Consider the following 13056-nt stretch of genomic DNA (forward strand, 5'->3'; position numbering starts at 1 on the left):
CTTGTGTGTGGTGGGACAGGGCTGGAGGCAGGGTATGTTTAGGGGGAAAAAATTTCTGTAACAAAATAACAAATTTGTATTCTCTGCACTTCTGTGAAAATGGATGAGTTATTGACATTTAAAAAAAAAAAGCCAAATGAAAACACAAACAGGGAAATGAAAACTGTTCCATAGTGTCCTGCGCTTTATGTTTTTATTCAAAATGTAAATCCCCTTTCAATCAAAAAAAAAAAAAGTACAACATCATTTAAAAACCAAAGAGGGAAATGTGACTTAGAGAACTGAGGAAGCAATAGCATTTCTTTCTGGCATATTATTTATTTGACACAATCACAGGTGAACAGGCTTTACAGACATCGTGTGGCCGTTCACATTCAAAGCTTCTCCTCTAAAGTGATTACTTCCGGGCTGAACAAGTATATCGTTTAGACGAATTCCGTGAACAGGCTAAGTCGGGCAGGCATGGACATGTGTGATGCTTTCTTTCCCCCATATATGGAACCTAAAATAAAAAAAGAAAACTGAGTTAGAGCAGGAAATGTTAAAAAAAAAAAAACTATTCTTAAGGAATTTCTTTGATTAATAAGTTAGTGTTTATTAAATATTAACTGTTCCTCAAACAACAGCATCTATGTTCATGTATTATCCTTTCACATCCTTACAACCACTCTGTGAAAATGGCTAATACTTTAGTCACACCCATCTTATAGATGAGAGACAGAGGCACAGAGAGGTTAGGAACTTGCCTGAGGTCACATATCCAGAACTTGAAGTTTGGCTGGCAAATGGACCTGAAGGACCAAGCTTTTAATCAGCTAGCTACACTGTCTTTTACTTTTTCTCATTTAGTTCTTTTTTAGAGTGTCCTGCTACTGAAGCTCCTTGAAGAGAACATAACTTTATGGGCACAACCACATGCATATACAATGAGCAAATAAAAATTCACTGATGACGAGAAATGTATAAATTCATACATTTGTGCAAAGATGTGAGGGAGTTCCCTGGCAGTCTAGTGGTTAGGATTTGGTGCTTTCACTGCTGTGGCCTGGGTTCAGTCCCTGGTCAGGGAACTGAGATCCTGCAAGCCAACAAAACCAGGGAAGGAGGCAGCCCGATTTGCAGAAAGGCAACAGAGCAAACCCCAGGCAGGGAGAGCCCGCAGTGAAAGGTCGCTCTCACCCCAAGCACAGTTCAGTTGCTGTTTCTAAGAACCTGCTTGTGCCTTGGGTGAAGCTAGGTTGAGGAGGGTCAGCTAGCAACTGGTGTGGCTGTTCTCTGTGCCAGGGGCAAGTGAAGAACTCAAAAAACATGTATGCTTTCTGGAGGCAAAGAGCAAAACCCACTTTTCTTCCCATAGGAATGGTGCCCTCTCAAGAATCTGCCTGCTTTGCAAGGGATAGGGAGAAAGTTTAACTCTAGGCCTGCAAGTGGTTGATATTAATGAAATGAGATGTCAAATTACCCAATTGAGGTTAATGTTAGAGAGGAGAGCTATTGCAGTCTCATGCCTTCAGGGGATCCTTCCACAGTTCACACATGGCACAGAAATGCATCCTTCCTGCTTCCCAGCTCAAATGCTTCCTTTGGTATCATTTTAGTGCATTTTCTATTCTATTCCACCAAAAGAGGCTACCCCACATCAGCGATCTATCCTTACAAAGAAAATCTTGAGATGCATCTTCCAGATGCCTTCTAAATCATTTCTTTCTGCATCAAACAAAAGGCTGAAGAAAAGGCTGTCTGCAGACAGTGGCAGATGCAGACAGTGGCAGAACCATTCTAACCTTATTTCCAGGTTGAATTGATTGGATGGACCCAATTCTATGGGTGTTCAACAATGGTCAAGGCTAATTATTCTGGGCATCATCTTTGGATGCTACCATGCTCATGTTCTCCTTACCTTTTCCTTTCTTCTCTTCCTCTTTCTTCTTTCCTACCTTCCATTTCCAAAATGGCTCTGGAAGGGCCAGGGAGATGGTTGAGATCAATAAATTCAAAGGGAAGAGTAGGCGGGTGGGGATGGCACGTGGGGAACAGGCAGGACCATCCCAGTCCCTTTGTCCTTTTGTGAGAGCACTACTTCCGAGGCTCTAAGGGCAGTGTCTACACGGGGGCACGTGGCCACGGGTCCCATGCAGACACGGGCTAGAATGGTTCTGTCACTGTGTGTGTCGAAGGGTCCATGGAAGCTGGCTCATTCATTGCCACTGAGAATATATCAGAGGAGGTGGGGGCAGCAGGAATGGCTTGGACAATTACAAGTGGATGGCATGAGACATAATAACTCATGACTTTGACCTAGAGATTTTGAGAGATTCCTTTCACTGAGCCCCAAACTACTGCATGAGCCAGTGGTTCTCCATTTGGGGTGAGGCTGCCCCAGGAGATGGCTGGCAACGTCCAGAGCGATTTTTCTGTGTCACAGTGAAGGGAGGGGACATCTAGTAGATAGAGGCCAAGGATGTTGCCAAACATCCTACAACTCAAGGGACCTTCCCCATGGCAAAGAATCATCTGTTCTCAAATGTCAACAGTGCCAAGGTTGAGAGAAACAAACACAGGCAGCAAGGAATGGGAGCCTGGAAAAAGGGAGTGCTACCTGTAACAGGCATGTCACTGCTCCACATGGAGAACACCCACCAGGTGTCTTCCATTCATTCATTCAACAGACACTGCCAGCGTGTCACCAGCATATCAGGCCCTGTTTTAGGTATTGAGGATACAGTGATGAGTCAAACAAGAAAGGTCTCTGCCCAACACGGAGTGTCACATCAATGACAGATACGCAGTAAGACAGTTTCAGCTACTAAGAAATCAAGGCTTCAGACTGATGCTCTGTGTACCTCGACACTGCGGTCACTCCTGGGCCTGCCATGTGGGTTCTCAGCAGCTAAAGCATCAGGAAAGAGAAAATAACTCTCACCGGCAGCCTGCCACAGGCCAGGCCACAGAAAGGCATGATGTCTGAGTGTCATGTTAAAGCTGGATGCCAGATTTCTGTCTCCCTGTGACACAGGCTAAGTGGCTTCCTCGTGAGGGGAAGCGACACACCTGACCGAGGTCATCAAGCCACAAAAGGAACATGTCACAGTCAAACCCATCTCCATCTTCTTCCAAATACTACCAGGCCCAGACTCCAGGCCCTGGGAAGAAGAGGGAATCTTTCAGTTCTGAGTGCATAACACTCAGCCTGGTACAAAGGACACACTCAAAAATATATGTGTCAAATGCTTGTCTTCTACCCCAATCCCACCATAGGCTGTGACCTCCCTGAGGGGTAAAGAGGTGACCTTCTCAGGTCCTGGGGCTCCACCTTCATCCTGAATCCCCCTGCCTGGCACCAAACTCAGAAACCAAAGGCTCTTGCTTATGTTGGGTCCCTCCAGGGTCTAGGAGGGGCCCTGGCAATGTGTTCTCAAGGTCATGTGCTTTTGTGAAACCTTCAAAAATGCCTATTATTCTTTTTCTTACCCAGGGCATCATGACTGTGTAAACATCAACCTAGATTTGCTGCAACTCAATTTAACACAATGATTAGACTGGCAGGTTCCTTTATCCCTGGGTGCCCTTTCCTTATATTTATCCTTTTTCAAGATCCAGCCTGTGTTTTTCCCTCCCTCACCCGAGCTTTTCTACACTGGACCAGCCTGTAGCAGTTTTCTCCTCCATCTACGTGCTCTCCATCACACAGACTACAATTTCTGACACGGTGAATACCCCGTAGATATCTGCCGATTTCTTGACTGTCCCATTCACTGCTATTTCTACACATGTATGGCAAGCCTAGTAGCTGCTTGACAGTCACACATGCACAAGAAAGTGTTCACAGAATATGCATCTTTAGATGAACAAATATAGCCAAGGAGCTAATCATGTACCAATGCGAGGGTTTACTTTAGAATCAACTATCCACTCAAGTCAATGCTTCTAATACTATAGATTTCCAATCAGCAAATTCTAGGAGTTACCAAGGCAGAACCTTCAGCACTCTTGAGAAGGCATGATGCCCAATACATTTGCAGCATTTTTAAAGAGAAAACAGCGCTGATATGAAACAAAAATATTATTTGCTGTCTCTCAAAACAGAGTCGATTGTGTTAAAGAAGGAAACACAATGGGATACTTTAAGAAAAGCTGAGTCACATGACATAAAAAACACTGGCCCAATAATGTTTTTCCTTAATAAAACTGGTTTTGTTACCACCTTATCAATAGAAGTATATAGTTCAAAAAAATTCAAATGGTATAAAAGTACATAAAATACAACTGACAAATCCCATATTCCCACAGTTTCTGGTTTTAATAGCTATGAGGAGTACCGCTGTATGCTTTCTTCTAATATATTTTCTTTTTCTTTTGGGAATAGGCATATATTCTCATGGCTTCTCAGGTGGCACTACTGGTAAAGAATCTGCCTGCCAATGCAGGAGATGTAAGAGATGTGGGTTCAATCCCTGGGTGGGGAAGATCCCCTGGAGAAGGAAATGGCAACTCACTCCAGTATTCTTGCCTGGGGAATCCCATGAACAAGGAAGCTGGCAGACTACAGTCATAAGGTCGCAAAGAGTCGGCCACAACTGAAGCACTTTAGCACAGCACATATATTCTCCGAACCCTAAATAGACAATTACTGATCTCTCGCCTTCCCGTGAGCATCACGTTAACCTGGGGCCTGAGCTGACGGAAGTGGGCCTGACACAGACCTGGGCCTCCCACTGCACAATGTCCCCAGAAAAAATAAAGAAAAACAGGGAATGGTGGGCCAGCCTCCTCGGTTGTATGGAACTGGACTTGAGTTGGGGAACCTTGAGTCTCTGGGACTAGAGGGGCATAAAAGATATGTAAGAAATAAGAGTGGCAGTTTCTGTGAGTCAAAGGGCCCCCCTGACACACACACACACACACGCATCCTGGCAATCGTGTCTGGCACCTGCGTGGATGACGGCAAAAGAAGCTGTGTGCTTGGGGAGCTGATAAGTTCCCTAGAAGGTGAACATGCTGGATCTCCTATGCTGTGTCTTGGAAGGCTAAGTAAGTGAAGTATTAGACAGTGGTGCTCACCTGGGGTGATTCCAGCCCCCTGCAATGCCCAGGGGGACATCTAGAGACCATTCTGGGATGGGGTGCTATGGGATCTAGCCGGTAGAGACTAGGGATACTAGTAAACATCCAACAATGCCCAGGGCCACCCCACAACAAAGAGTCATCCAGTCTAAAATGTCAAAAGAGCCCAGGCTCAGAAGTCCTGTTGTTAATTGGAAATTATTTTCTTCAGAAAAGGAAAATGTGTTAGTCAAGTTTTAAAGTGCAACTCAAAAACAAAAACAAAAAACCAAAGCAAGTGCTAAAAACTGTTAACGTAAAAAATGGAGCAAAATTTAAAAATAAGGTTAATTTTTTGAAGGAAATATAGTTGATTAAATTTAATATTTTAATAAAATAATAAGCAACAAAAGTACTCATCACATAATTTTAAACTTCTAAAGCCCATGAGTAAACAGTATAGGATGGACATGACTAACCTTTGTAAGCTCTGTTAATGAAAGTGTGGGTACTAATAGAAACTAGTGTTTCTTAAACAGCAAAGTGTTCCCAGTAGATATGTGATTTAATAATGCACTCTTAATTATTAAAAATGACTTGTTAAAAAATCAATACATGTTATAACTACTATCTGCCTAAAAATGTGTTTAGAAAGCATGCATCCTATTCCTTTCAAGTAGACATATTTTATTCTATTTTTGAATGATCAAATGTGAAGTTAAAAATTTTACAATTACAAAATTATAGCCTAGGAGTGTCTAAACTGTCTAATTAATTGATACATCAGAAACAAAATAGCAAAATGAATTCAATAGTTTCTACCTATAGGTCTTAATTTCATTCATCAAATACTGTTCACTCTATCAAAATAATATCAGTGGCTAATGTCCAAGCGAAACCAGAATAGAAAGTTTAAAATTAGAGCAGGTATAGTCCTCACCTATTCACAGTCTTGTGTTTTTAATACACCAATCCCTGTGACCACAATCAGAGTTAATCTATTTTTTTTTAGAAGGCAAAAAGAAAATGGAGGGGGGAACGTAATGAGCACATCACATTTAAAAGAACTTTTATACAGTGTCCATCTATATTTTTACCATCTACTAATGAACTGTAAAACTTTAGAGTGGAGTCTCACCAGGACATATTTATTAAAAAAAATCTTTTTTAGTTGTTTTGAATAGAATATAGCTGAAAGACACTCTGGAAGAACTAGGTTTTCATCAGGATAAGTTAATTTCACTCAGAACAAGTAACAACTCTGGGACAAGAACTATGTTATTGAAATCACCTATGAAAATGTATTTTCAAGGCAGTAAAATAACCAATATGAACAGCTGTAATATTGAGGTCTAAAAACATGGTTCAAGTGGACATCTGAATGGGGGTAAATTCAGATCTGACATTAAAATCTTACTTTTTCAGTACTTTCAGTTCTTTTATCACTTAACTTTACTATGAAAACCATAATCTGTAATGATTGACTTTATCAAAAGTGTGATTAAAATCACGCACAGAGATGCTCCTGGGTTTATGGCAGGAGAACGATTTTGTTTTCTTTCAAAACTGACTTTGCATTAAATCTGAACTAGAAACTATAGGAACCAGGAAAACAGAATCTGGTTCTCTTGTCAAAATATCTCAATATTTGGAAACCTCATTGGAACTACAGGATGAGACAAATTTCAACCCTGGACTATTATGTGTCAACTCAGGGAGCATCTTCCCTACACAAACCCATCTGGGTTAACTGCCCTGAAAAAGAGTTCAAATTAAACATGACCACAGCTTTCACTGAAGTAGATGCCAATGGAGTGATGGACAGAGCGAAATCCAGAGCCTATTCTCTGACCTATCGCCTTGGGACCTCAGTCACATACTGAGCCCCTGTGAAGCTGAATGTTGTGCAGAGGATGGGAGAAAACCAAACCTTACTTCACAGACTTGTTGTATTAAATGAGAATCACAACATTTAGTATCATATCTAGGATCTGGTACACCATGGCATACAAGTGGCAACTAGTACTGCTATTTGTACAAAAATAGTTGATGAGAATCACAACATTTAGTATCATATCTAGGATCTGGTACACCATGGCATACAAGTGGCAACTAGTACTGCTATTTGTACAAAAATAGTTGCCCAGAATGTGTCATTCTTGACTTGTTTTAGCAAACCAGCTGGGCACCCGAGGTTATACTAACAATGTACAAAGACAATTAATTCTGAAAGAACAGTGAATTAAGAGTCAACTCTTAAGCGACAGCGACTCCCACGGACAAAAGATGACTCGCGTTGGATAAGGCTGATGAAAAAAACTGAGACCAAGGCCAAAGGCAGCTGGGCAGGCTTCACCTCCCCACCCCCTCCCCCACCAAGGGGAGTGGGGTTAGCGGCTTGGCACAGAGCCAGACAACTAACGGTTTTGAAACCTTTCCTGTCTCAAAATGGCCAGGAATAAAAGGTGCATATCATGCTTACAAATGACAGCCCCGACTCAAGCGGTCAAACCACGGTGAGGAATGGTACCAATGCAACAGGAAGTGTTTCTCAAGGAAACCACGGGAGAGCCCAAGGTCATCATGAGATGGCTCTAAACAACTAGGGTCCCCACTGCAGCACATTGAGCGAACTCCAGCCTATTTATTTCCATATTTCATTCAGATAGAGTCAAAACCTTAGCTATCTGTAACTGTGGAGTATAGGAAAGATATTTGGCTCCATTTCAAATTTAAACCCTAAGCCACACGTGGCAAAAAGAAGAAGGCAGAATGCAGAATTCAGTTTGCTTTGAGAACATTTAACCTGTTTTTAGAGGATATGACGGGTAGAGAGAGAACACTGCAGAGGACTGAACTTACCTCCAACAAGCCACCAGGCCTGGGACGTGTCCTCCAGCACACACATACCATGCCGCACCCACCCCTGCACCCTGGACCCCATGTAACTGCTGGTAAGTGAGGATGTACTGACGGCCCAAGAAGAGCAAGGCACCTGCAGCCTGGCACCCCTGGGGGATTTGGCTGGAACCATACTGGGTTTCAAATGTTTTGTATCTGAAGGACACGGATTCTCCAGGCTCCACAGACTTCTCCGCTCCCTCCTACCTGCCACCCACCCACTTGCAGAAGTCCCACACAGCTCCCTGGCCCCTGCAGACAGGAGGGTCTGCAACGCCTGAGGACACGACCTCTGCAGTCCCGTCCCACCCTCCCATCACTCTTGCCACTTCCTGTCAATAACTTTCCGAAAATGGTGTTTAGGTCATTGTGATATTGAGCTGTTAGGTAGTAGAATAAATTGGGAAGGTTAACATCATGAATCTCCAGGGTTGTGAACATTGCATCCTGTGGAGAGAGTCAAAATGTAGGACTTTCAAATTAAAATACAAGAGTGATTGCATCATGGATCATTTTCTACAAAACCCAAAGCACAAACTTATGTGCTTCTGCCTTTTCAGTAGGTCTGACATTAAAACTTTTTAAAAGCACGTTCATATTCTGATTTCACCAAAGAAGTATACACAGTATTTTATATATACACGTATATATGTATATAATATAAATGGCAATATATATACATAAATGGTCTTTTAGGATATAAAATATATTCATATATCCAAAAGTAATATATATTTATATCCTAAAACTGTTAAGCAAAATTCAGTGTTTCAAATTATTTTTATGAAATGTTTCTAATGCCATGAGAACAAAGATAAGTAAATGATCAATTAAATAAGGGTGGTAAGAATACAGTTCTCTCAGATGGAAATGGAGAGGAGAATGGAAGAGGTGTTCTACTTCATCTTCTCTGATTTCCAATTTCTAGCATGTTTCATGTCATAGAGGCCTTGCTTGGAGTTGAGTAACTGAAAGGTAAGAGAACCAACAAGAACACATATATACTAACTTTATGACTCATCGGATGGCAACTGTCTCCCACTTTGCCCAGCGGTGTGCAAATCCGTATGCTCTTAACCCAGATACTAACAGCACAGCACATGCCTCCACCACACTGGGGGTCATTTTCGCAGGCCTGAAATGTAAGAAACAAACAGATAAATGAAGATAATCAGAACGACTCAGGCTAAAATTAGCAGTTAAAAAAAAAAGCCCTTTTAATATCCCACAGCTATGATTTTAATAATCTGACATGTTAAAAAAAACTGTAATCATTTATTTGAACATATTTACAATAAAATCTGATCAGAGGAGATTTTCCCACTTGGTGGGAAAAAAAAAACAAACTAAATAATGGCCCATACATTATGAAAATTTTAAACCCCAACACTTTTCAAAAAACAAAATTAGCTCTCTTTTTCTAGTGCTTTATGGATGAAACAGCTTTGAACTTGAAAGAGTTTATATTGGTCTTTTACCATACATGGCCATTAGGAACTACATAAATCAAATCACAAGATTCTATAACTATTAATTGTAGAATAAAGTGGGCCCAACTGTAAAAAGAGATTTAAATAGTCTCTAAAACTATCATGAAATGCTCCAGATCCACAAAGATACCAATGTAAATTTAAAAGTATAACTCATTTTCTCTTTCAAATATTTGCATTTTGGTTCATGAGATTTGACGTTGCTCACACCTCTGACTTGATTTTCACCATTCCTTTTGAAAGAAAGAAATTTCATAGGCTGAGAATGGGCAGACCAATACTTTTGCCTAATGTTACTCTTTTTTTTTTTTCGGGTGAGTAACCTGCAAAAAGGAAATTATTGCCTTAGGGTATACATATGTGTACAATATAAGATTAATGAAACTATTCTATGAGATCCATCAGATTCAGAAATGCAAGTGACAGATGCAATTATCAACAGTGATTACTCAAGACACTTGTTCCTAATATAAAAATTGTAAATACATATAATCAAAGAATCAACTATGGAGGAATTTCCTCACTTGACTAAACAGAAGTAAATAATAAAGTGTAAGCTTATTTGCATGAAAATAGATCCAAAGAACTATTGTTCTTTCCTAGAACCATCCATAAGTAGGATGCTTTGTTTGAATGGTTTTCGGTAATCTCTTTTGATAGTGTTAAGGTGAGAACATCCTATACTATATATGTAAGAAGCTAAAAAATCTATAATTTAGACAAATTTAAGCGCAGATTTAATGGAAACAACTAAGACACTTCTTCAGAGTTCTTAGTTTTGGGGACAGCTATAACTTCTCAAAACAAATATATGGGGATACTCTTATTCATTATTTTTTCATTAAAGTGATCAGCTATATTATTTTAGAGTTATTTATTTCCCCCATTAGAATTTTTTCTTGGGCTAATTAAAACAAGTATTGGATAAAAACTACAATTTTCATCTTGGGGTGTTTGGACATTTATAGGAAAATATACAAACAGTTCCATTTTTCCAGTTCTTGTCTGAACAGCAGAAATCACACATACGTAGCCATTACATTCCATAAATAAGATGTTCACTATGTGATCTTTTTCATTACAGTTTTAACAAATCTATGTGGACATATAAATCAATTCAAAAACAACCATGTTACTACCTCCCCAAAAGTAAATATTTAAGGTGGAGGTTTTAGGCAATATTTCATTTCAACAGATGCTCAAGACCAGGAATTCTAAAGCCCCACTAGCTCTTTTAATAAGACAATCAAAATCCAGCCAAAATCTCTTAAATTTCAATCAATGACTTGGATTTTAAACATCCTAGAGATGACATATCTAGATAAGTTACTAGGTTTTTCATTTGACTCCAGATGGTTCCTGTCATGGAAACATAACTGTATTTCTTTGTTGCCATGCTGTTTTAGAGAAATTTTTAAAGATCCCTTTATTTTCTAGCACTGATTTGCAACAAGAAACAGAACACATATAATCGTATAAGCCCAGTTTAAACTTTAACAGATAAACATTCAATGTGATAAAATTTCACTTTGTAAAAATAAGGTTCAGTCCTTGGAAATACTTATAAAGACTTGCATAGGTTTATATATTTTTAATTAGACAGCTGTTTCTTAATGCCCTTCATCTTTAACCCACTGCAAATCTATTCAAATGGTGTTGTCTTGTGAATGGAACAAAAAGATACTTATATCACAAAGGAATTTGGGGCTCAGAGGATTAGGAGAAATTTAAAGAGCCAGCAGGGGAAGACGGGAAAAACCAATCAGATTTCAATTCTCTTGTATTAGAAAGACCTGTAAAAACTTTTTTTCAACCACAAGGACTGACAAAGCTATTCAAATACATCTATATCTGTAAAAATCTCTACAAACTATACTAATAAATATCACAATACTTATTAAATATCTCTTGGCCATAACCCAAATATCTATTGGTTGTAACCAAATACTGTTATAATACAAGGACTTTCAATGTGCTATAAGCACATGGAGACAATAGTGCTTAATTTTCTCAAGACAATGACATTTCCCTTAAATTTAAATGATATTTCATTATCTGTGTACTATCATCTCAAACATATAAGTTTTTTCTTTAAACCCTACTATGCGCACTTAGATATTTGAAATAATCTAATGGAGGTGTAAAATACTTTCAGACTTAGAAGAGTTGAACAATCAGGAAATGGTAGCGATTCTGCATTGTTGGCATAAAGTAGACATTTTCATTTTGTGCTGTAACGTTATCCTTCCAATGCACACAAAGAAAACTGTTGGTGGACCTAGGAGAGAACTGAACTAGTTCCTACTTCCACAAATGATGACATCTCTCTAAACTGAAACATCTACTTGGTCACCTACTCCATAATTAAGCCAAAGCACTGTAGGTGCTTTATCAGGAGCAGGAAACAGAAAACTTTTATAAGGAGAATCTCAGGATGTTGGGGGAAAAAATGAAAAACGCTGGAACTCAGAAGAAAGGACCCCCACGTTGCTTTTTAAAAGTGCACTCATGACCTTGGACCAAGTTATATCAAAGGGTTTTTGCAGAGGATGCTTTGGGGAGCAAACTCCTCAACCGCAGAATTAAGACTCCCAGGATCTGGGGGTCTTGCCCCTTTGCATTTTAAGGCACTTAAATTTTAAGGACAGAGGCTGGAAAAGCCGGGAAAAAGTGCTCGAGAAAACTGCCAAAAGAAACTTCTTCTAACTTAAGAGAAAAAAAGACCAAACACGATGCCAGAGGGGCAGGCAAGCAGGAGAAGGTGGTGGGGAGCGACTGTAGTCACGTCTTCTTCCAGGGCGCGCCTGATGTCCTGGCCGTCCGTTGCTTAGGGATCAGGGCACTTTTCCAGCCGCTCCAAGGGGCGAGTGGGGCAGGTGACCCGGTCCGGGATAACCCTCCCGGGCCCCCACCTCCGGTCGCGGTACTCACCCCGTCTCCCGCTCGGTTCCCGCCCCCACGACCCCGCGGCACGAGGAGGGCGCGCACCCCGGGTGGACAGGTGCGCCCCCGCCGCTTACCCCGGTGATGATCGCGGCGTCGCCGGCGGGAGGCGTGAGCAGCAGCGGCAGCAGCAGCAGCAGAAGCAGCAGGCGGGCGCAGCGCGGGCTTCTCATGGCACCCTCGGGCCTGGGCGGCTGTTGGGGGACCGTTGGGGACGCGCGGGCTGCAGCACCGAACGCGGAGTGCCGGACTGGCCACTCGCGCGATCCTGCCGGCGGTTATAAAGGCGAGCCCCGACGTGACTCACGCAGCCGCCCGGCCGGCCGCACGCGCGGGGGACACGGCGCGGGCACACCCCCGCCCCCACCCGCCTGTCCCGGCTCCACGTGTCGCCGTGGTGCCGGGCGCCCCCACTCCGGGGGCTACGCAGGCAGCGCCCCCCGCGCGGCGCCCGGCTCGCGGCCAGCCCCTTGCCCCGCGCCTTCACTGCCTTCCGCACGCGCCCGCACGTCTTTTGTGGTCGGAGACACCCCCTCTGCTGTCCTGGTTTCCCCAGCTCCACGTACTCAGCGCTGCAAACTTGCAGCTCATTTGCTCTCCAGATGTTTAGGGAGTGCCTACAAAGGTGCTGCATTGGAGAAGGCAATGGCAACCCACTCCAGTGTTCTTGCCTGGAGAA

The 13056-nt window shown here is 41.8% G+C and overlaps 1 protein-coding gene across 1 annotated transcript; it reads right to left on the reverse strand.

The window, feature by feature from the left end:
- Nucleotides 1-298: 298 nt before the first annotated feature.
- On the reverse strand, nt 299-12777 carry PROK2 (prokineticin 2). The gene is made up of 3 exons (XM_043443325.1): nt 12455-12777; nt 8954-9079; nt 299-502 (listed from the first exon to the last, which is right to left on the reverse strand). Exons 1-3 carry the CDS (start codon nt 12548-12550, stop codon nt 398-400), a joined length of 327 nt encoding a protein of 108 aa, XP_043299260.1. The 5' UTR covers nt 12551-12777; the 3' UTR covers nt 299-397.
- Between the last annotated feature and the right edge of the window lie 279 nt (nt 12778-13056).

This window comes from Cervus canadensis, chromosome 22 (genome assembly GCF_019320065.1).
Source record: "Cervus canadensis isolate Bull #8, Minnesota chromosome 22, ASM1932006v1, whole genome shotgun sequence".
In the NCBI taxonomy this organism is placed as follows: domain Eukaryota; kingdom Metazoa; phylum Chordata; class Mammalia; order Artiodactyla; family Cervidae; genus Cervus; species Cervus canadensis.